The sequence below is a fragment of the Seriola lalandi genome, unplaced genomic scaffold (genome assembly GCF_002814215.2).
Source record: "Seriola lalandi dorsalis isolate HSWRI2012SDOR001 ecotype SW California unplaced genomic scaffold, Sedor1 jcf7180002054497, whole genome shotgun sequence".
NCBI classification, from domain to species: domain Eukaryota; kingdom Metazoa; phylum Chordata; class Actinopteri; order Carangiformes; family Carangidae; genus Seriola; species Seriola lalandi.
This window is the reverse complement of record NW_019525050.1, coordinates 375,399-400,147: the sequence shown is the minus strand read 5'-3', so window position 1 is coordinate 400,147 and position 24,749 is coordinate 375,399. Positions and strand designations below refer to the sequence as shown.

At 43.7% G+C, this 24,749-nt stretch overlaps 2 protein-coding genes across 4 annotated transcripts in view; one reads left to right on the top strand and one right to left on the bottom strand.

Moving 5' to 3' along the window:
* The window catches only part of brf1a (BRF1 general transcription factor IIIB subunit a), a 105,574-nt gene that overhangs the window by 18,217 nt on the left and 62,608 nt on the right, over positions 1 to 24,749 (top strand). For both annotated transcript variants that reach the window (XM_023412979.2, XM_087175767.1), the window contains 7 exons: positions 4,902 to 4,974; positions 14,623 to 14,772; positions 16,876 to 16,969; positions 17,185 to 17,311; positions 18,780 to 18,819; positions 19,347 to 19,439; positions 22,778 to 23,107. In XM_023412979.2, the coding sequence (XP_023268747.1) occupies positions 4,902 to 4,974; positions 14,623 to 14,772; positions 16,876 to 16,969; positions 17,185 to 17,311; positions 18,780 to 18,819; positions 19,347 to 19,439; positions 22,778 to 23,107 (907 nt within the window). The remainder of the gene's footprint in view (positions 1 to 4,901; positions 4,975 to 14,622; positions 14,773 to 16,875; positions 16,970 to 17,184; positions 17,312 to 18,779; positions 18,820 to 19,346; positions 19,440 to 22,777; positions 23,108 to 24,749) is intronic.
* LOC111659885 (BTB/POZ domain-containing protein 6-B-like) lies at positions 6,613 to 11,105 on the bottom strand. Of its 2 annotated transcripts, XM_087175768.1 has the most exons (5): positions 10,277 to 11,105; positions 10,016 to 10,235; positions 9,203 to 9,293; positions 8,908 to 9,026; positions 6,613 to 8,283 (listed from the first exon to the last, which is right to left on the bottom strand). In XM_087175768.1, exons 1-5 carry the CDS (start codon positions 10,431 to 10,433, stop codon positions 7,251 to 7,253), a joined length of 1,620 nt encoding a protein of 539 aa, XP_087031894.1. In that variant the 5' UTR covers positions 10,434 to 11,105; the 3' UTR covers positions 6,613 to 7,250. The 2 variants fall into 2 exon arrangements, with proteins under 2 accessions (XP_087031894.1, XP_023268748.2); XM_023412980.2 differs by having other exon boundaries at positions 10,016 to 11,104.

Sequence of the window (24,749 nt, the reverse complement as noted above, 5' to 3'; positions counted from 1 at the left end):
TGGGGGGGTTATTAATGCCCAACATTTCGGCGGCTGCTGCTGCTGCGGGTGTGGGGTCAGTGATATTCCACCGATCACTTGTTTATGGATCCACACCCGCGCCACTTGGTGTTTGTTGCATTGTTGGGATGAATGAGGAGCTCTGTCACTTTCAGTCTTCACTCAGCTGCTGAAGTATTGATCAGGGCTGGATCAATACTGACTTTAAATATCAGCTGTTTTCTGTGTTGTACCACCTCAGATGTGATGGAGGTTTGATCACGTGTGGATCAGTAGCTGGGAGGATTAAACAACAGGTGCGTCAGAGGGTGAACATGAGGAGGGTCATGTTAATCTGGCAGGGGTCTCCTCGGGTCACGAGGAAGCTGAGGAAGGTTCCCGGCAGATAAAAAAATATTTTATTCAAAGCTCTGGACAGATCACAGAATCCTCTTCTCCTCTTTATTTTTTCATTGAAAGTATATTTCCCCAGTTTGACTGTTTTAAGATTCAATAAGTGGTTTTGATGCAGATTCAAATTAGATATAAAACCAGGAGGCGAAGAAAGAAACTGAATCCTTGTTACATTTTGATTTTAATTGATCAGCCAGCGTTTCCACCCCACCAGGTCTCCATCAGTCAGACATCATCATCAAAATTTAAAGCTGAGGACTTACAGATGTTGTCAGCAGCTGTTTGGTTCTGTCATTTAGTCCCGTGGCTTCAGGAGAGAGAGGTTGTTGATGCTCGTTAATCTCATCAGAGCGGCCCTCGGTCGTACCGGCCCCCATCAGGAATCCTTTAATTGAAAGCTTTTCCCCCCTCGAAGCCTCGGCCGCCGCCTCCACCTGTTGAGACTCTGTGAAGTATCAAGTTTCCGCTCAGTGTTTTTGTTTGGAGTTGACCCCTGACCCCGGAAAGTTTCACTTAGCACTGCAGAGCAGAGGGGGATCGTTTTCTCCTGGTTTCGTCTGCGTCTGCGAGCGGCTCAGCGGCCGACGGTTCAGAGCCGTCATTCATTTTGATTTGAAGACTCGAGCTCAGCGTTTAGTTGCCGAGTCAAACGTCAGTTTTACAGATTAAAGAAGAAAAGTTTTGTGTTTGATTAACAAAACTCTGCCAGGCTGCACAGAGATACTGGACGACTGACTTTCATACATGCATTATGTAAAGGAATCACTTTTAGTCCCAGTGTTTAAAATTAAATGAAACAATTTCGGGTCTTATTTTTTTTTTCAGTTTTGGACATTATTCCTGTCCTTCATTATAACATTGCACTCGCCGAAGCAAATGCGGAGATCTGGAAACACGATAACATCCCTGCATTATGCATTTTTACACTTTGCCTCTCAGGTTGTATGTAAATGTTATGAACTAATTGTGTGTGTGTGTGTGTGTGTGTGTGTGTGTGTTACGTGATATGTGATATGTGGGAGCCACTCGACGCTGACATTTTAACCAGGTCTCTCTTGTAAATAAAGCGTCGACGGTGTTTCCTGGTTTGAATAAAACTACCCAGATGATCTAAACCACTTTATTTGGAGGCTAAACAGAAAGTTAGAGCATGATGTGAGTAATAAACCTTTTGCACAGGAAAACTTATTGTGAACACAACTACAGGAAAGTGCAGTAGGACAAAGATGAGGCAGGAAGTTGGTCCCTAAACAGTGTTGGATGTTTTAAAACAGTTTTAATTTTACTGTTCGCCTTCGTTTTCTTCTTCTGACAAATACATTCGACTGATTTGGACATTTGTTTACAACCTGCTTGATTGGCTTTTCGTGGTATTGCTGTGTTCCCAGATCTCAATTAATCAAATGAACCCGAGCCACGTTGATTTGATAATTAGTAATCAACATTGTTCTCACCAAGTTAATTTGATTCCTAATGATTGAAGTGAAACTACAGGAACGAGACCCAAGTTAAAACATTTAATTCAACCCCTGCAATTATTACATTTTATTTTTATTTTTTTTCCTCTCGGGAACCAAACAACAACAACAACAACAACAACAACAACAACAACAAGAAACACTTATTATGTGACGTATTATTACTTTATGAAGCTGATATAGCAAACTTGTTCTCACACATTCATTTGTCCTCCTGATCAATCTAAGTCCAGTATCCCCTCTTCTTTTATCTCTGTATTTGGTCTCCGCCGCCTCCTGAGGGAAATAATAAAACCAGCTGTTTCCTATTTGTTTTTGTTTATCGCTGCCTTTTTTTTTTTTCTGCTGATGAGAGCGTGAGACCGAACTGAAACAGTCAATTTATGGAGCGTAAAACCCAAAACAATGAGCTCAAAACGCTCTGTAATGCCGAGGGGGAACTCCAGAGTTGAGTGACGATTCTCTGGGTTTACCTTTTCACGTCATGCTGTTGTTGCCACTGGTGATGGAGAAATATTGATTAAGGTGGCTTTGAAATGTTGCAGTTGAGTAAAGATGTTGATTTTTGTTCCTCGTTTTAGCCGTTCAGCTGTAAAAACTTAAAAGTGACCGCACTTGTTCCACTTCCTCCTCCTCCTCCTCCTCCTCCTCCTCCTCCTCCACTCTCTCTGCTTTTGTGTATAAATTCCTCGCTGGAATCCACTTCCCAGAATAGCAGTGGAGCATCTGCGTCCCTGCCCGACTGCAGAGAGGGGGCTGAGAGCGAGAGTCCGTCTGTCTGCTCAAAACCCCCCCCAAGCCCCCGGAGGTCTGGAGAGTCGGTCTGAAGGAATGACAGAGATCTGACCTGAGTTCACAACCCGATCCTCCGGCTTTCGCTGCCTTCTGCTTCAGATTTCAGCTCGGAGCGCCTCAGGAACTTAATTCTGCGCCGTATCACCGTTAATTTGGGATGATATGATAGATGTGCGGCCTCGTGGCTTTGTTATTCAGCAGTATTCGTCATTAGATCCTTTCACATGGAGTGGTGTGTGTGTGTGTGTGTGTGTGTGTGTGTGTGTGGGTGGGGGTGATATAATTTACTGCCGAGCCTTCTGGAGGTGTTGTGGCTAAAATACAATGAAACATCTGTGATGGGAGGCGCCAGCGTGATAACCCCAACGACACGCTGGCTCTCATCCCCCTGCTCTTCCCCCGACACGTGGTCCAGTGAAGCAGGTTCATGCTCAGCTTAGTCAAACCGCCTCATCAGCTCCTGCTCCACAAACTCCCTGTTCACCGCTGATCCCGGTGCTCAGTCCAATCACAGTCTCGTATTGTTCCTCCAAACTCAACAGCTAAGAGATAAGGATGTCAGCTTTGACTTTTCTCCTGCAGTCAACGAACACAACAGCTTCGTCCGTCTCTAACACAGATTCTCATTCATACATTCTCAGTCTCATCTGCACCCGACCGCTGTAGCCCGCTCCTCGCCGCTCCTCGCCGCTCCTCGACCCTGTAGCACTTACGACAACAGGAGTTCTTACTCATCTGAACACAAGACACTGATTCTGTCTTCGCTGCTCTGACTTCCTGTTTCACCCAGATCCAAACGCAAGAGTTTCGCTCCACCGACAAAACTGGTAAAAGACTGGCAACTTCTCAGTTGGCAGAACTCCTTTAGATCTCACTTTCGCCCGCGTGCACGCAGATCACGTTATTCTGGCCATTACTAAGCGACCTGTTGGGAGCAGCACGTTTTGTTCTATCAGGCACTCCTAATGAGAAAACCTATTTATTCTCCCTCTCGTATAATTTGTACCTTGTTGTGGTTTTTATTCCTCATTCACAGACTTTTCAACAACTTCTCAAACACACATACACAGCGCTGTGACCACAAGCTGTCACACTAGATTTTTTCCAAAATAAAATACTACAGGATTGTCAGTTTTGAAGGAAATCATAAGATTTCTGTGAAAAGAGACGAGACCTCACTTTGATGCCGTCGCTACCTCGCGGTTTTTCTTTGGTCTTTAAGAAATGATTTCAGTTCAGTCAAAATAGTATCTGAAATTTTCAATAATAGAAGTATTTATGTAAATTTGAAATGTTCATTTTCATGTCGGCGACTAAACAACTTATTTTTTCCCATTTTTCAGCTCTTTCTTTTCCCCTCAGAGCTCAGTCACTTATCACAGTAACCCTTTGTCTCGCTGCCTGTGCTGACGTCTGTCCGCTGCAGACGTCTGTACAAAGGTCACAGCGGTGTGCAGATAAATCAGTCATGTCCTCTCAGGTACAGGAAGGTTATCATGTCGCCTCCAGTGAAAATCACCAGAAATAACAAACGAGTTATTTTAAAAGTCAACTTTTAAAGATTCTGAGAGTGAAAGAAAAACGTCAGTGTAAAGACTCAGAAACATCCAAACACACAAGTGTGTGTGTGTGTGTGTGTGTGTGTATTAGTCAGACTTGTAATTTAGAGACAGGAAATCAGTGGGGGGGGGGGTGATTGAGGGGCAGATAATTTGATTAGAAATTAATCAACACAACTGTGAGTTTGAGAGACTGCACCAAGCCTGAAAAAGGAAAAATAAATAAAAAACCCTTGAAATCGCAGCAGAGATCAGCTTTTAATCACATATTGAAGTGAAATGTTCTGCAACCTTTGGGTCGATTATGTAACGGGGAAACTTAACGGCCTCATCTCATATCCTGATGGTGTTTTTCTCCCTCTCAGACACACCAGTCATCCCCATCACCTCCCTCCTGTTAGAGGGAAACGCTGCGTCTTGTGAGACAAACTCTTAATTTCAGACTGATGCTCGGGCTCCAGTGTAATTCTGTAAATGGTTTTTAAATGGGTTTAATGGCTCTTGGAGTCACTGAGCTCACTTACAGGAGCTGCAGGATCACGTAACCACGCAAATCCAGTTAGGAAATTAGACTCCGCTTGGCAGCACGAGGTTTTCCTTCTGACAGATGCTTCGCTCTCTGGTGTTTTTTACCTTCAGCATCTCGTCTGTTTTTTGTTTTTCTTTTCCTCCGCAGGTGAACGTCTACGTCCTGGGAAGAACTTTCCTCGTCCTGGCCAGAGAGCTGTGCATCAACGCCCCGGCTATAGGTACCGACCTCATCTTCACACTCTTTTACTACATTAATAATGTGTCCATTTCACTACATATATGTAGATATGAGCGGCTCCTGGTTAATCTCATTGTCATTTAATTTCAGTTACTTTTGCGATTAACCACCCGTCTATATAAAACCAAAAACTAGTGAAAAATGTCTCTCAGAATTTCCCAGACCCATGTAGAAATATTCAAACATCCTGGTTTGTCCGACCATCAGTCCCAAACCCAAATATATTCAACTTACAATGATTATAAAACAGAATATAGCAGCAAAAATCTTCACATTTCCTGAGCTGGAACCCGAGGATGTTTGATATTTATTTTTTTTTCTTGATAAATGATTTACAGGGATTCTCCAGGGATTTATTATTTCTTCCATAATAAATTGGGGACTCTCTAGTGACAGATTAAAGAAAAAATGGTCAAAATTGAAGCAGCAGAGGCCGAGAGATCCTGAATTTTAATCCAGAGTGTGTCCAACTCCAAAAAAACACTGCATCCTTCATTTCCCACAGTGCACCTTGATTGTGTTTTTCTTCAGACGCTCCCCGCCTGGTCAAACACCCACGTCCTTTCTTTTAAACTCAGGCTGATAAATGTGCAGTTTCCAAGCCCAAACTAAGTCGTCCCTGATGATTCATGAAGTCACAGCGGGTTGCAGACTCAAGGTCTTAGTATCACAGCAATCCCTGGGCTCATGTTACCAAACAGACTGTAGTGAGCTCCATGTGTTCAGGACCAGCACACGGGACGAGTTCAGGTATCGGGGAGGAAAGAAATAAAAATTAACTTGATTGGTGAGTCTGTGAAATAAATTTTTAGCTCTTTAACCCACTGATATCAGGGGATTTGGACTTTAACTGACTGTGTTGAGCTTTAAAATGTTCCTGCTGAATCACAGGCAGAAAATTAAAAAGTCTCCGAGAAAACTCACACATACCCTTTCCCTTAAACTTTTTTTTCTTTTCCCCAGAAGATCTGAATCTATTTTAGTCCTAATTATCTTCTCCTGCACACCCGAGCATCACCACCACTCGGTCCCATCACACCTTTTTTTTTCCCCACTGTAATTTGCAGGTTGACCTAATAACTAAAGTTCTGTTGCTAATTGAAAGTATTTTTGTTTACGCTGCACATGAGTCACGTCTTAATCGTATCCAGATCTCCCTGCCACAAACTCTCCCCTGCAGAGATATGGCAGACCTGTAGTGCAGGTTCTGCTCTGTACTCAGGCATATTTAAGTTGCTTCCTGTGCAGCTGTGTCAGTGAAAATGAGCATTAATAAAATAAAAAATATATATCAGATGAGGCAGATTGTTAGTATGTACAGATCAGGATAGAAATATGTGGCTTCTCTACTTTTAAATGACCCCCGACTTTAAAACAAAAGATTATGAGAGTTGATTTAAAAAGCAGCTTTCTTAGGGCCCCCCCGCTCGACTCAATGGCCCCCTGAACCTGTGACCACCAAACCCGTGAAGTCATCAATCCACGTCTGCAAGAACCTCATGTTTCCATAAGCCCCAGGTGTAGTTCACTCCCATGTAACCAGAGGGCGCTGCTGCCCCTCGAATCCCCCCCCCTGCTCCCTTCACCCAGGCACCAACAATAATATGACATCTGTGGCTTCAGTCACATTATAACCTTTATGTTTTATCATCAGGTGTATAAGCATTCTTGTACAGAACACATCTGGTCTTTAACAGCATCAAGCTGTTAACAGTTAAATCGTATTTTACAAAAGACACAACGTTTCCGAGGCCGTCCTCTGAAGTGCAAAACATCTCTGCGTCTGACAAGATTTCTACTTTTTTTTTTTTTTTTTTGTTGGTTTTTTTTTAGCATTTAGAATCATAACACTACATAAAGTTTGCTCCTTGTGTAATATTGCTGCTTGGACTATAGTAACAACATTGTATATAGACTTGCAATTACACAATTTGAAGCAGTCCCTACTTGTTCCAGTTGCGGAGCTCAGCTTGATTACATAACCACAAATCACCGTATTAATGTTGTTTCTACAGCAGCCGCAGCCCTTTAAACACAGGCATCAGAGCAAATAACGTTAACCCAGTATTTAAATAAAAAAATAACATTAAATTAAATAAGATAAAACAACAGCTCCTTTTGCTTTTTTAAAATAGTCTCTCAAAGATCTAACCAGGCCATTTAGTGTGACATTACTCAAGTGTCTTTAATGCTACATTACTGTAAAGGCTGGGAGGCGAGGATGAACCTAATTTTCCATCAGCAGTCCAGAGCAGCTTAAGCATAGAACACAAGCTCGGGGATCTGTCCTCCCTGTACTCCGGTCCCGTTGGTGCTGTCGGAGGAACACTGGAATTGAAATGTCACCTTCCCGCACTGCACCTCCGTCATGCCCTCCTGGCCGAAATAGCTCAGCTCGTTCCCGTCCAGCACGGCGCTCACCGTGTAGAACGCGTCCTGCTCCACCTGAACAGGATGCTCAAACCACACCGGAAACGTACTGCTCGACCCGTCCGACACGAACTTTGTCAGGTTCTGTGCCAGGATCACCCCCTGCCTCTTGAGTTCGATTTTGACGCTGTACTCGGCTTTGCCGCCACTCGACCCGTACAGTCCCAAACCGGCGATAAAGATCCTCTTGTCCACCGCAAACTGAATGCTGTCGCACCGGCCGCGGTAGCGCCACTGATTGCTCCGGTAGGCCGAGGATTGGAAGCGATGGCACCTCTGAGGCGCCAAGCCCTTCCTGGCCGACAGAGGGAAGTCCAGTTGGGGCTTTTTAGCCGCAGTGTACCACAGGAACACATTGTGCGTCTCCTCCAGTGTCAGGATATCAGATTGCGCCGCCCCGTTAGCAAACTCCTCCAGGCTCATGGTGGGGATGCGCACCAGAAACAGCGCCTTGCCAAGGACATCTCTTCTGTTGCGGGTGGTGGGACCCAAAGCTTGTCTCTTGCACTCCGCTGTGGCCCAGCTCATAACAGCCTCAAACACCACCACCTCCTTGGTGTTGAGGGTCTCCCTCCGCAGTATGATCTCCAGAGTCTGCAGGTCGATCTCGCAGAAGCCCTCGGAGCACAGAGCGAGCTCGGCCTGAGCGTCGATCACCTCCCAGCAGCGCTGCGTCAGCTCGGGCTCCTCGAACAGGCGGCTCTGGGACAGCAGCACGCAGGCGTTCTTGGCCTCCAGGCTCGTTTCCAGGAAGGTGACGCAGGCCTTGGCCAGTGCAGGGACAATGTACTTTTTGGCAGCATACAGGGTGGCCAGCACCGTGTCTGCCTCCAGGTCGATCTCATCACTGTACATGTACCTGGCAGAGGGGAAATCGTATTTAAATCACAGTAAATATGCAAAAGTCTAACTTAGTAGCTCCGCTGGAGAGACGGCTCAACTACATCTTCCATATTATTCCTCACAATTAGATGTGATGGACCATGTGCTTCTATGTAAACTGACTTTGGATCCTTGAAAATGGCTAATCTCTGCTTGTACATTGTCTATTTTCCACTGCATCCACAAAAAAAAAGCTAAATGGAAATAATGACTGTCTTCCTACGATGACTTAACACATCCTAACCTTTTCTCCAAAGACATAACACGCAATAGTCCATGGTGCTGGCTTAGCCGGTGCTACTAAATGAGAAACAAAGGCAAGTTATTTATAACTCCTAGTCTGCATATATCCCCCTCTAAGAAAACTGTCAGGCTGTGGATGAGGAAAAGGGAAAAAAATGTTTCTACTTGAACAAAGAGCGCTGAGAAAACCAGCAATTACAGAGCACCGTACTGCTGCCACTGCTCTCTGGCGCTTCCAGCATTTTGGCATTCGCCTCTGCTTAGCTTTGGATGAGTAATAATATGCTTTGAAGTGACACTGACTGCGCTTGTCATCTCTCCTTCTGGTTGGCTGTGTGAGGGATGGTGAGTGGCTTACTTCAGCAGAATTAGAAAAGCAGCAGGTTCCACATCTGGGATATGGATCTCAGACTCCTCCTCCGCCAGATCGCCGTAAAACATGGCACAGAAGACCGAGCTTCCCACGGCCAGCACATACTGGGAGGGAGAGAGGGAGGGAGCAAACAGATGCGTCAGAGACACATGCAACCTGATCACTTTTCTTTGCTAAGTTCAATAAAAAAGCAGGCTTTCAGTGGTGCAGAGACATGAACAAGTTCCCTGCTCAGCTAAAGGACATTTTTTATTTTTTCCAAGAGGTGAAACGTCTTTACCTTGTGTGCTGGGACCTTCTGCGATGCCCCCAAGGGGCCAACAATGAAGTGGACATCAGCCATCAGCTCATTGTTAAACATCAAGGCATTCCTAAAAGCAGGAGCAGGTTTCATGAATAAGCCTCAAGTATTGTATAACAGTCCTCCCACACTCTTTTTGCCTAGAGACACTGGTTATTTTCATAGGTTTGGGGAGGATATAGCTACCGTAGCAGGGCTGCAACTCAAATATTTTCATAATCACTAACTCTGCTTATTATCCGTATGTTAATTAACTGTAAAAAAAAAAAAAAAAAGGCAATCGCGTGCTCCCAGAGCATTTTAAATGTCTTGCTTTGTCGGATAAACAGTCATAAACTCAAATATATTCAGTTTAATATCATATAAGAATCAAAATATTAACATTGGAGACAAGCAAAACAAGCAAAACCGGTTTATAAAAAAAGTGATGATGCAGTAAATCGCATGCAACCTGACATTTATGCTCTAATACAAACTTTTAATCATGATAGTGTGCCCCAAAATCACTAGATCCTCCAAAATAAAAGCACGCAAAACCCCACTGAGGGAGAGTGACTGTGCGAGCCGAGAGTCCGCTGACCTTACTGCACTTTATGGTGCATTTTATCTCCCTTTTCAGCTGCTGTCATATTAATGCAGCGGCCGCAGTGAGCTGTCATTACCTGATAATGACCTTAATGTACTTTATGGTCATAACCCTGCAGCGCGAGGGAGGGAGGGGGGCTCTCAGGAATATTTTGCACACACTTATTAAATTTACTACAGCTGTAAACCAGGGTGTTCCGGAGTTACCTCTCTCTCAGTGTGGGGTGGCTGCACTGCCAGCTGGGTGGGTCTACGTTGTTGTTGTTGATGTTTTGCTGGGTGGTCGGGGTGGTCGCCGCGCTGCTGCTGCTGGCCTGGCTCACCTGCACCTCCTTGGTCTTCTCGGCGTCCGCTACCGTAGTGCCGTTGGCCAGGTTGGTGTTGTTGGTGTTGGCGGCGGGGTACAGCTCCGCAGCCATCTTCTTCTCCTTCTGCTCTGCTGCTGCTGCTGCTGCTGCTTCTTGCTCGTCAGGGACAGGGTCAGGATCTCATAACATACCGGCAGCCTGTCCGGGAGCTTGCCGACCTTCTTGGACTTTTTCAGTGTTTCGGGAAGTAGGAGCAGATAAGTCAAACACCTCATGATCCGGCCATGATGGAGCAACCTGCAGTCTGCCGTTGGCATCGGCGCGGGCAACACGGTCTTCCTTCGCGTTGGTATCCGGTGAACCGAGTCGCCGTCGGGGTGTGAATGAACTAACTGTACCGGGGGGGTTGGTGGTGGTGGTGGTGGTGGTAGGAGGAAGAGGAGGAGGAGGAGGAGGGGGGAGGAGGTTTTGCTCCGCGGAGGATTCGGCGTTTTTTTTCTGCGGGGAATTCGGCTCCTACGGCGCCGCTTCAACACGGCATCGACCGCGAAGTTTACACGACAACATCTAAATATAAATGTGTGTCCAGGCCCGGCGGAGTCCGTCTCCTCCTCCGTTCCCAACTTCGACCGCGAACACTTTTTTTATTTTTTATTTTTTTCCTTTTCTTCTTCTTTTTCCTCCGTTTCCTGGCGGTCACCTCATCCTCTCTGGACGGAGAAAAACGTCCGCGGAGCGTCGCTTGTTTTCCCTTTTTCCAGCGAGTGGGTAATCCGGAGAGTCGCAGCTGGTAATTCAAGTCTATTTTTTTTTCCCACCCCGCCTCCGCGTTAATCCTCACACATATTTCTCCTTCTGCTTTCTCCGAACCGGCTGCCCGACCGACGAGAACCCAGCTATGTTGTCCCGTTTGCGGCCGCACGCATCCGAGCTAAGTAGTCATTTGTCGGGAGTTTTTAAGGTCTACTCTATTTTTTCTGCTATTTTTTTTTTTTTTTATTCGTCGTGATCTCCTCGGACGCCCAGGGCTCGTCGAGGACCAATCACGTTCAAGCACCGCGCTGACGTCAGGGGGACCGAAGCGCCTCCCTCCGCAGCTCCGCAGAGTGCGTCACCGGGCAACCGCTCCTCCTCCGTCCCAATCATTAGAGCCGGTGGTTAAAAAAATAAAAATAAAAATCAAACTTTAATAAAAAAAAAAGAAAAAAAAGAAAAAAGAAAAGGATGTCTTTTTTAATAAGACCGTTCAGCCCACGACAGTAATGAGGAGAGATAGATATTAAACAGTAGTGTAGTGGTGCTTTGGTTGGTGGGTTTACTGTGACTTCAACTAAACTTCATGCTTTTAATTTAAAAAAAGTAATTTAATGTGGTAAGTTAATGTACTCAAGTGTGTGTGTGTACTATACTGTAATTTAAATATACTAATTTAATTCGGACGACTGTATAGTGAGTTTTAATGTGAGTTTATTATTTTCTCCATTAATTATGATTGTATGTCCAAAAGATTTGATGAGCTGATAAAGTATAAAGCATTCTTATAAATAACACTGCCCAAGAGTAAATAAAAACATAGCTCCATCTCGACCACTCACAGCAGTAAAATGCTGCCTTCCCTTGAACGCATCAGAAGTAATAACCCTGTGATTTAGTATAGCACTGACACACTTCAGTGCACAGCTTTTACTTGTAATGAGGTGTTGCTACGTTCTGAATCTGAACACTTATCAACACACCTCCCTCTGACAGGTGTAATATCGTTATCTAACATTATATCAGCTCTTTCCTCCAGCTCACAGCAACAACAGGCGTAGTCATTGGCAGGCAGTTTTTAAAAGTTTTAAAAGGGCACTAATGTGTCCCCTTCGTATTTGTGTGGTGAGTCTGAGACTTGGTGCAGTCTTACCTGTGTACTGATGTTACCTGGGAGGAGGCACTGCCTTCAATACTAAAGTCAGGAAACGGAGGTGTGAGTTCACAGTAAACACCACAGATTAAGTGAGAGACTGTAGCATTATTGACTGCAGCAATGTGCACTGATATAGATAAGTATAGATAAATCCACCTGTCCAGAGGTGGGTATACGCAGCACTACACCTCTGACTGTAAATATAAAGGAGAATCGGTGCAGCTGAATTCACACACGGTTTATACTTCTCTACCATTAGTCTGTGGTGTCTGTAAAGGAGCCTTTTCATGGATATAAATATACACAAATGCATGTCCTTTTCTTCCCAGACCACGCTCATGTAGCAGTGGTGGAAAATACAGTTTTTTACAAGTATTTTTGGGCTTGTGATATTTTTTAGTTCCTTTTCACCACTGGAAAGTAGAGAGACCGTGACCGTCCCCAAAGACATAACCTAATGAAAACTAAAAAACAAAACAAATCTGTCTTTCTGCTTCCCAAATTCTCTCCCTTATATAGTTAATTATAATTGATAAAATGGAAAAATATAAAAAGGGAAGATTTGTGTCATAGACATACGACACTTTCATCCTCGATTTGGATCAAAGAAAATTAAGTCAGACACCCACAAATATAAACACAAATACAATATTTAACTTATCATGCATCATATTGATACTTTGTGATTGGAAAAGTATGTCACAAAGGTTGGAAAGATAACTTCTAACTTTACACTGCATTACATCCCTGTATAACGGTAAATATACTGGTGGATAAATGTGACTCTTCATTCTGGGATCTCCTGCAGATCAAACTAACAATCAACACTACTGTATGTTCCAATATCCGCAAAAATCAATACATTTCTCCTTTTTTTAAAACCTGAAAACACCTACTGTGATTTCACCTAGCTGCCTGTGATGATGTATCTTGGATGACTGATCGAACGTGACATCATATCCAAATATCTGTGACTGGTTTAGTGCAGTTTGATATCAGAAAATGATTTCAGTGACCTAAAGCAGCATCAGTATTCGGTGTGGTCCTGATGAGTTAAGGCTTCTTTCTGGAGCTGCCGTTTTGCACCGACGTCCAATACGGAGAGAAATCCATCAGAGAGAAGGAGACTCTGAGACCAATTTCTACCCCCTCAGTAACAGAAAATGGACCAGAATGCATTGTGGCTCGGAGACCGTTTTGGGTTTTGAGTAGGAAAGGGGCGCAGCTTCCTCACAACTTTAATGCTATTCATGCAGCTCTGCTCCCACATTTGATTGAAAGGAGCAAGTTCACGGCCCCTCTCAGGGGGTGGTCGAAGTAATTTTGGGGGAATGTGGGGAACCGAAGTTAGAAAGTAGGCGAGGCAGGTGGAGGGAAAGTGGGTTCACGAAAAAAAAAAGGTAAACCACAAGCACTCCATCACAGAATGAATCCTGGGCTGTTTGAGCATCGCAGATTGATTATATTCAACTGAAGGAGGATTTAAGGTGGAATTTTTTGTATTTCTTTTTTATTAAACACCCTTTTTTTTTTCTGTGGCGATCTTTTCCTGGACCCAGACACTCCAGTAAAACTTGGAGCAGTGATGGCCAGTTCTGCAGACGTATCATTACATGGTGCGGAGTTGGGGGGGGGGGGGGATCAGCCTGGATCTTATTACCAGCTGGCTCTACCAGCTTTCCACTGGACTGCTCTTTAAACGCAGCCACTAACTTCAAAGATTCTCCAGTGTCATGGCCGTGGTACAAAAGTCCACCTTTTGTCTCCCAGTCAGAGTGGAGTTTCAGAATTAAATTAGATTTCTCATTTATAGAATAAAAAAAGAAAAAGAGACGAACTGGCCGCCTGCCAGGCTGTTTCATGACAAAAGCAGGTGGTTCTGTTATTTTTCTTTTTTCTCTCCTCAGCTGCATCTAAAGTGTTTTCCATAAAGTTTCTGATACGACGCACCGTACACGTTTCTCAGAGACATTCGAGGAGCAGAAAAGTTTGAGACGTGAGCCTGTGATTGGACGGCTGCCCGTTCAAATCCTTTGGCCAGCTGAGAAAATCTGGACGGAGACACTGAATGAGAAACAGGCTGCTTTTGAGGTGCACTTGAGCTAAAATGCTAATCCTCTGGTTTCTCTGGTGCAGCTAATTAGCCAGGCAGCAGGAGGGGACTGGTTTTACTGGGGAGCTCACAGGTGTTGGTGAAGTTAAACCTGGATGTATTTTTAGGCAGGATTTTTGGTGAAAGAAAAAGAAGGAAAAAAATGTTCTTTCGTCTGAACCAAAGTGGGGGAAAAATTACTTGTTTTTTTTTTTTTGCTTTTGGTTGGTTTGCTGCTCAGACAAAAACAAACCAGGGCTTGTAAACACACGTCACATGGACACACAAGCAGCTGCTTCATCGGACAGAGTTTTGGCTGAAGTGTCGTCCTGTGAGGTTTGTGGCAGCAGCGTCTGAGAACCAAACACATCTGATGTCAACGTGTTATAATCATGAGAGACACAAGAAGTCTTACAGCATGAGCTCTTTAGTGGATAATAGTGGATATTATGAACATGCATCACAACAAACACTGAGCAAACCTTCCTCCTCTTGTCTCCGTCAGACCCGTGCCTGTATATTCCCCGGTTCGCTCAGCTGCTGGAGTTTGGTGAGAAGAACCACGACGTCTCCATGACGGCGATGAGACTGGTGCAGAGGATGAAGAGGGACTGGATGCACACGGGACGGAGGCCGTCGGGACTCTGCGGAGCAGGTAACCAACGAGACGAGGAGGGGTTAGATATCTAGTGTCTGCACTGTGGACGATTGTTTTTATGTCAGATGAATGTCTTTAAATTCAGTTTTAGTTTAAAATGTTCCTCTGGGAAATTTAACTAATCATACAGACCCACTTTTGATGGGTCAACAGCTCCTATAATCTTCAGTTTTTCAAAGGATAATGTAAGCTTTTCTCCTGCTCTAATTGCCTTTAAAAACTATTAAACAGTCAAAACAAGTTATGTACTTTGCAAGTGCCTCATTTTCAGTTGGATGAGCAGCTACTATGTAGGAAAAAAAAAGACTGTTTTCCAGTCATCTTAATCTATAGATGAATCTAACTTCATATAGGAGGCAATTAAAATGATTTTTCAGGAACAGGGGTAAGTTACACGAACATATAAATTCATGGGAAAATAAAACACAACAACATGTCAAACATTCATAAAAGCTTTCCAATAAAATGTTTTAAGAAGAGTTTTAAAAGACACTCATGATGCTGCCTGTTCCTCAGTTTTCAGTCTGTAACAGCGACGACCCGGTCACCTTTAGTCTCGAGCTGAGACCTTGGAATAACCAGCAGAGCTCCACCCACCGATCTGAGGGAACGCCCAGGCACATGGGGTTATTAAGTCTTAATTATTTTAATTTACCAAATATTCAGCTTGCCCTTACTTTAAATAGAACAGTAATTTGGTTGGAGGGTTGCTGTTCCTGTTTTTGGCGGTTTCGATCCCGGTTTCAGAATCGTTGAAACCCTAAATTTAACACATGCACATTAACCTGAGTGTTGTTTATGACACCATGAACAGGTTTGCAGTGGCTGGTGAATCCTGGTGTTCACTTGACCAATAAAGTTTTTTTTCTAAATTCACTTGAGGCTTTTACTGTTCGCTGGTTTCCTGCCGGAGAGGCGCGTGGCTGAGGCGAACCCGCCGGCACCTGCCTAAGCTTCCCGCAGTTCGCCTGGTGTTGATTTCCCACTTCCTCGGAGTGTTGTGGTGCAGTTCAGGAGAAACAGCTGAGCTCAGAGCTCCTCCCTCTGCCGGCGTCAACCTGAATACGCTCGGCTTTGACGCATTACCAGCTAAGACGTCCTGAAATTGAATCACCGGCTTCCTCTGCTCCCTGCATGTTTACACTCATGGTTTCAATTTTCTGCTTTCTCTGTTCCTCTGCTGCAATGCCTGAATAATTAATTGCTTATCATAAATCATTGAGAAGGATACACTCAGACGGAAGAGAAGGAAAAGTTTGTTCCCAAAACTGATGCAAATATCTCCTGCTGATGAACCAGAAACATGCAACTGCAGAAAGTTCTTCAGGGTAGAAGAAGAGCGTTACATCACTGATTACATTCAGCGAGTTCAAGGACAAAGAGTCATGATCGCTAAGTAACAAAATCACAAAGTTAACTCTGCATTAAGAAAGGAAAACCAGCAACTTTACAAGTACGGGGTTTCAAGGTAATGGTGCTGAAATGTTTGAGCAAGTCCTCAGCGCAGCTAAAAGCCACCACTTCAGTCCTAAAGGCTGTTAGAAGTGTGCATGTAGGACTAGAAGCATGCATCCATCTTTTAACAGGCTCTTGAGTGAGGGAGGCAACTCTAATGACGGTTATATAACTGTTCCCCTTCAAGGCCCGCACTGCAATTCATTGCATAATATTAGTGTTGTTGTTACTCCTCTTTAAAACTGTTTTGGTGCGGGGGCTGGCTGTTGGCTCTGAAGGCTGAGGTGCCCTCGTCCTGTCGGCTCCGTCCTCCAGTCTTCAAGGTGTTCACACACAAAGTCCTGAACTGCAGCCACGACTATAATTCACTCCTGAGTCACGTCTTCACTGTGTTTGTGCACATTTGTTGTATCACTATGTGCATATGAATTTTTTTTTCTTCCCAAAATGGAGAAAGAAAGCCGAATATAAGACACAGAATATTAAATCATCTATATTCTGTGCACTGTTGTGGTTTCAGGGACGACACAGGTTGAGTTATGGGGCATGACGGGTCGTACGTCACTGGGCTGTTTGTACCTTTTGGTTAAATCTCATCACACTGTGTTTTTTTGTTTTGTTTTTGGTTTTGTTTTCTGTCTCCAGCTCTTCTCGTTGCTGCTCGTGTGCACGAGTTTCGCCGCACCATCAAAGAAATTGTCAGCGTTGTGAAAGTGTGTGAGAGCACGCTAAGAAAAAGGTGGGTGGTGACAGTTAAAAAGTTTCATCTTAATTTTATGTACGTGCGCGCATGTATAAAATATAAATGCAATTATAAATTAGTCCGGAAGTAATTTTTGTGCTTCATGTATTGTATTTTGTGTTAAGGACCGCCTTAAAAATGGGGTTTATCCTTCTAATAAATGTGTATTTTTTGTATTTGATGATCTGGCTGTAATTTCTTCCCTTCATCAGACTGATAGAGTTTGAGGACACGCCCACCAGTCAGCTGACCATCGAGGAGTTCATGAAGATCGATCTGGATCAGGAGTGTGACCCGCCCTGCTTCACAGCTGGACTACAGAAGAAGAAAATCGAGCAGGTATGAACACGTGTGTGGACGCGCAGCGAGGTCAATCAGGGGCCGAGTTCTTCAGATAAGTCGCTTCCAGGAGCCTTTAAAATCATCTGCGGAGCCACAGATGTCTGTGAAGTGCAGTAATATGTCCACGTGTAACATTTGTGATAAATGCCAGAGGCACACAGTAAAAAGGACTATTAAAATTTTACCTTATATTTTCTTGATGAATATTTGCAGCCCTCAGGCTTTCAGCAATAATTAATGAAGGACATTAACCTTTAAAGTAAAACAGTCTAATTACTATCACTGTTCTGTACGTTTACACCGTTTACAGAGAGGGAGCAGCTGGGCTTTGTTTCATGGGCTCTGTTGCAGATTTAGCTGATTTAACTCTTACTAACTCTTACTCTTATTTGAGACCAGAACATATTTTATTATGTGTATTTATTTTTCTAAGTAGCAAGATCATTTTAAAACCTGTAAATCATACAGATATTAAATGTAATCCATGTCAGAGGTTTGATTTTTGTCCATGTTGCTTTCTGTAGTTTCAGACAAAACAAGAAATTTGTTTTTCTTCTGACGCTAGAGTCAAGAATTTACAATTTTACAGAGAAGAACTTAGTTGCCGTTACTTCCAAAGCTTTCAACCATATCTGCTGGGCATCATCATCAGAGAGGAGGTTTAAGTTTTAGTCATGACATGGTTGAAAACCTCATACACAAGTAGAATCTTGAGTCGAGGATTTTGTCGTAGAAGATTTCCATCTGTTGTTTGATTATAGATCAGGTCTAAGTTCTGTATTAATACTGTGAACGTATCAAAGGGCTCAGTCCACAGAGAAATGCTCACAGCCTGTATTCAGAAACTGAGGCTTAAAACCAGCCGTCAGAACTTCTGGAACTTTGTGATGTCACAACAAAGCAGTCACCTCTCTGAACCATGCCCCAAGCCCCGCCCACCTGAACCCACCATCCCACCTTGCAGGGTTTTTGGTTCTTAAAACCACAAATATATCTTCTTATGGATCAACACTTCAAAATAAAACATAGGAAAAATATAAAATATGTAAAGTATTGGACCTTTAAGAAGATTCTCTGCTCAGTAATCAAGCGTTTTTTCATGTCTCAATGGGAAAGAGCTGAATAAGGATCCACCAGGTTTCTATAACACACAAACGGTTTTTACTTTTGCAGTAAAGGGGAATAAAAAAGATCGGACCTGTGTGTTGTCAGGCAGTGAGTACTGTACTTCAGCCGTGTTTCTCACCACAGGAATCAAATCAAAGTCTCTGTGTTTTGTACTTGTAGGAAGAAAAAGTGCTTCTGAGAGCTGCTGTCAACCGCCCACAATCCTCGTGTCATAACGTTCTGTCTTTCCGAGATGTTTAACTCGGTAACCGTTTCACCCCGTAGTCAGTGCTGCATTAGAATAAAGGGTCTCTCATTCTCTCATCCAGCTCTCTCTGCTTTGTCTCCCTCCCTGTAGCTGGAGACGGAGCTGAAGAAAAAGATGGATGACGTCGAAGGTATGAATGCGACATCCTTGTCTGTTTGCCATCACATTCAAGGCATCTTGACTCTCGGGCTGCCTGCTTTTCTTTTAGTTTGCAAAATGAATTCTATCGGCTTTTCATCACAGTCAGTCTCAGGTTCGTGGCACAGACAAAGACTAAGTTTGGTTGCACTTTGTTCTCTTCTATGCGGCTGCCACTCGGCCGACCTTGACTAATTGCAGATCGGTGTTGGATGTGGTCAATACAAAGAAAAACCTAGAGAGGAAACGGCTCCCTTCGCCTTTAAAATTATTTCTCTTCTGCACAACATGTAATTAACCACGTGTTCTGTTACTATACTAACGTATTATATTGTAATTTAAAGGGTTAGTAAAGTTTCACAGAACAACCGAGAACATAAAAAGCACCACAAGTGGAATTTCACAGTCATTTTAGGGACATGAAGAAGTTACTGCATCTGATTTTCTACTTATGAGGTTTAATAACGTTGATCCAGGAATCGTTCTCGCTTTAACTCTTGTGGTGTTTATCTTCAACAGATGAAATTCATGGCTACCAGGATGAGATCGATGCAGAGCTTCACAGCAGCAGACCCAAACTGAGGGGAGTGTACGCCGCCTACACCAAGGAAGGTACGGAGCAGAGAGGCGCCGCTTGATCTCCACACACACACTCACAGTTAGATCACCATCAAAACTGTCCCAGAATGCTTTGCGCTCTGAGTCAAAATGGTTATTGTTATTGGCCGAGTTTTAAATCACTTTGGTACTTGGTGAAATCACACAAAGTTAATAAACGATGTTAGCATGCTAACATCAAACTGCCACACAAACATGCTAAATGTTAGCATGTTCCCATGATAACTGTATTAATATGCAGACATGCTAAATGTTAGCTGCTAAATGCTGGGGTTTAACTGGGATTCGTGAGGAGAGGGAGCCCTCGTCCAATGAGGTGGACAGTTTTCACAGGGACTATTTCTTCAGAGGAAAGTAGTTCCAAACGAAAACTGAAGACAGTGTATTTGTCCAGAGTGTGAAATGCTGCGCCACAACTAAATCCCATTAACCTCCATTTTATTTGTCAGAAATCAGAGTCAGATTGGATCTAAGTGGTCAGCTGCCAACAACTTAATTTAATTTATTTAGTGGTAATTTGGGTGAAGTGACCCTTTTAAATGAATTTGAAGGGGGAAAAGTTCACCTCTGAAGTCGAAAAAAGACAAAAATACAGCACCCCAAATGTTCAGGCCTGAACCCAAATACTCTGCCAGCGGCACTTTTCCAAATTTATGGTTCATGAAACATTGAAAATTTTCTGTCTGTGTGTAAAAATAGAGTCTTTGCCCTGAGGCAGCTCCAGTATCTACACTAACTTATAGGCTGAGTACAATGAAGGGAGTGTTTTCATTATTAGGGCGATGTTTTTTATTTATCTCATAAGATCCAGTAACTCCACTACAGCAGATATATTGCATTTATGCAGCAAAACCGAAAAGTCCCTCTCATAAAAAGCTTGTGATTCTCCAGAGGAAACGATATTCAGACACTCGCTGAAAGTAAAAAATAAAGCAGCGTTGATGTTGCTGGACTCATCCCGAGCGCGGCTGCTTTGTTCTCAGTCATCTCACTGTATAAAGCTGGAATCTGTGTGCAACAGGTTGTCTGTTTGCTGTGCAGAAAAGCATTTAGGTTAATGAGGCTACTGTATATACAGACCATTTAAATAATTAATGACGTCACTGCCGCTGTGCCACATGCGTCTCTCAGTTTGGAGACACAGTGTGGATCCTGCTGCTGAGTGACGCCACAGATTTAAAAACAAAACAACAAAAAAAAAACCTCAAAGAAAAGGAGCCTGGACTCTACATTTGTTTGGTCAAAGTGAGACAAACGTGTGAGAGTTTACAAAGCTGTGATGCCGAAGGAGACTGAGCTGAGCTCTGACAGGGCGCCATTTGGATGTCATGGAGGGCGAGCTCAGCTCCGGTGGGCTCCGGGCCGATTTAACCTGTGGCTAAATGTCAACATGCAAGAAAAAGTTGTTAACATGCATACAAGCTGAAGCCAACATGCAAGTGTGCTTTGGTAGATATGAAGCCCATTAACAGGCAGAGTTGACTGCTAACACGAGCAAGTTATGAAGCTAATAAGCAGCTGAAGCTGAAAATGTTCATGCCGTGCACGAGATAAAACCGTTTCTGGTGGCAACACCATCAGGTCAAACTTAAGTTTTTTACTGGTGAAAAATACTAGAATAGAAAATTTGATTCTCAGCTTCTTATGAAACAGTTTTTCTGGTGTGAAATGAGAATTACAGATTCATTTGTCGGCTAGTGTGACCACAGACGTGATATTTGAACACCTGCCTGGCGTGTCACAGCACTAACCTTAATAAAGCAGCATTAATATGAGGAGCTGTCGACTCGCCAAAACCGAAACATCGCGGTGGAAAAACTCTGCAGTGTTAATGTGTGATGATGCTTTTATTTGTCCTCCTGTCAATCAGTGGGACAAGAGAAGCTTCTGTTGGTGTCACCTTCCTTCACCAGAGACCCTCCTCAAAACACACACACACACACACACACACACACACACACACACACACACACACTGACGCCCACCCATGGAAAAAATAACACACATCAGACCACACTGCCTGTCCGCTCTTCGTCTTTATCTGTTTCTACCTTTGGCTCCTTATCTCTGGCTCTCTGTCTTTGTCTGTTTCTCTCTCTCACACACACACACACACACACACACACACACACACACACACACACACACACACACAGACTCCCCCTGTTGTCACACAGTGGGGGGGAGTCGCAGGCTGTCACTGATTTCAGGCGTGTTGCTCTTCCAGCTGCTGCGACGCTCTCAGATCCGGCGGCATTTCGTTTCTTCTCAGACCGAGAACCAAGTTGCTTTTTCTGACTTGTGGGCTGAAACCTGTGTGAGGACGTTTTAATTATGGCTGATTAAAGGACACATTTTAATTAGCCACCAGGACTGAGAGAGGACAGCCAATATTATGATCCCAATTATTTTGTCTGGGTGTAATTATACATCACCATTTCTTTTCTCTGTGATTTTTGAACAAAATAATTTCACTGCACTTGTGGAATTTTATATTTTTAACTACAGTGGGTTTGTATTTTAATTTTATTTATGATGTACAATTATGCCTAACTAATTGCACCACGTGAGCATAGTGAACTGCCGACTTATTAATACACAGGGAAAACCATGAAGTGCATAATGAGATACAACAGTGAAGGTGAGACAAAATGTAATAAATTATTTATAATTCATGCTTTCTAGTTTGAACTAGAAAATTCTTCATTTTCGTGTTGGGATTCATGGTAGGAGTTAAACCATTACTTTCTAGTTACTGGAAAATTCTCTCTGACTTTTTAAACAATTAGCTGATTCATTGAGAAAAAAGGTGTATTTACTTAAATGAAGTGGTCTAGATTTGCAGGGAGGAAAATCTGTTTCTCTTATTGTGGATTATGTGTCTCAGTATGTCGTGAGTTCATAGAGGAAAAGCTATACTTTACTACGCTACATCTTTTATTTTCTCTTTGTAAAGTTTAAAGGAATAGTTTCACATTTTGGGAAATAATTCACTAATTCACTTTCTTGCCCTGAGTGAGAGAGAGTGAGTGTTTAGCCTAGCTTAGCATACAGACTGGAACCGGAAGGGAACAGCTAGCATCGTTATGACCAAAGCAAAACATATCCGCCTAGCAACCCGCTGAAAACAGTTTCTGATTTGTTTAACGTGTACAAATGGAAGCATGGCGACATGACAACATACAACATACAATTAGTTTGTGTAGATTTATTTTTCAGAGGAAGTAACCTGTTGGTTTTACAAATGATCCTGACAAAACAAGAACTTCCTTAAAGGGATAAATGAAACAACACTTTAATCCAACATCTAACTCTGTCCATCCCTCTCCCAGACTGTGGAGATGACGACGACGACGCTCTCTCCACGACGTCTAAAGCGGCAGACGATGAGGAACAGGAGGAGGAAGCCGAGCTTCAGGCCGTGGCCAAGCACTTTGGCAAAGACCTCGGCGAGCTCACGCTGGAGGCTCTGATCAAACTAGAGCAGAAGAGACCAGAGGAGGAAGAGGAGAACCAGCAGCAGGAGGAGGAAGAGGAGGAGGGGGGCGTTCCGAAGAGAAAAGGCCCATCGCTGGCGTCCATCTTGGGTACGATGCCCTCAGCGGCCACTCTGGGCCTCTCCGAGTCCATCACCAAGTGCATCGGAGACGAGAAGGAGAACGGTGAGTGTACCTTGGTTTTTTTTTTAAAGTTAATGTCGTCAGTTTTATCAAACCGGATGCTTTTTCCACTCGGATCACGTCACATTACCAGAAATTAGAAACTGGACCTCAGGTTTTCTCTGATTTCGGGGCATAAAAAATATCTCTCGACTTCCTCTCTGTTTTTTCTTTCTGTTGGCACAATATTTTTCTTCTTCTGTATTTTGATGTGTCATCAGTGTGATCGGAGCAGATGAGGAGGGAGAGGAGCGGATGTATTTAATACATTTCCTCTGTACAAACAGTGGATCGAGCCGAGCCAACTGAAGAATCTGCTGCTGTTAAGAAAACACGCCGGGCGTTATATTGTTTGATTTAGCAAACATCTTTATAAAAGCAGCTTGATGGTCGCTGCGGTGATACCGTTCATCCTTGACTGTGTCTGCCACCTACAGTATCACCATAATAACCCGTAATCACGTTAAAGAACGCTCTCTCAGGTTTAATTGTCATAATTACCTTTGCTCCCGAAAGAAAGTGAGCTGAGCCTCATGTGAAATTTGTCATCCCTCATTATGTTTCACCCTCGTACACTGCAGACATGAAGGGAATGTGTGGGAGACGTTCAGGAGACGTGTTCTTCACCCCCGAGGCCTGTTGATGTTGGACTGGTGCCAAAAAAGCTGAAAGTTGTAGCCGCAGTTTTGCTTATTGGCGGCACATTTCACGTCGAGCACCGCTCTCCGACAGAGGGTGACTCGTGCTGTTGGAGCTCAGGTGAACCGAGACGAGCAGAAATAAGTGGGAACAGCGTTTGTTAGGAGCAAAGTACAGGATGCGGCACGAGGGGTTTATGGGTGTAAAGTCTAAGTGAGGACTCGTCACAGATCGGGTGACTTCAGCTTCGATCACATTAAAAAATCGTTTTTAACTTGACACTTCCTGACAGCAGGTATATTTCATGTCGATCTGACGGCAGTTGAAGACGACTCATAATGACTTGTTTAGAGCTTGAAACATAAACACTCACTGCCCTTTTCCACTGAATGTTATCACCTGGTACCTGGTGCTTTTCTGCTGAGGTTCCCAACGAGGTGAGCCTTAACCTTCACGTCATGCCCCTCCCTCTTCCTGTCCGTCTTTACACTGTCCGCTATCTGATAAACCAGCTGGACACGGTGGTTACGCTACTCAAACAGGAGGAAACGGTGCTTTTGTTGGGGATTATTTTCAGTGGCGGATTGATACACATTTGTTGCTCTAGTGAGTATTTGCTGCAGCAGGAGTGTGTGTGTGTGTGTGTGTGTGTGTGTGTGTGTGTGTGTGTGTGTGTGTGTGTGTGTGTGTGTGTGGGAGATTGAGTCAAAGAACACCACAGTGTGTGATGAAGGAACATGTCAGTGAGACTCAGTCGGGCTCTTGTTGAAATGCGGTCGAGTAACATGAACCTAAAAGAACCAAACACAAAAACAGACCAAACGTTTCCACTGCTAAAGAAAAAAGGAAAAGAGAGAAGAAAAAAAGAAAACAAACCGGAGGAGTGATCACACCCTCTGTCAATGTGACTTATTAACGGTTGCAAAAATAAAACAAATACAGGGATCCATCATGCGTTGGCTATAATTACCTAATTACATGAGTAGGATGTTCTGTGTAAAACCCC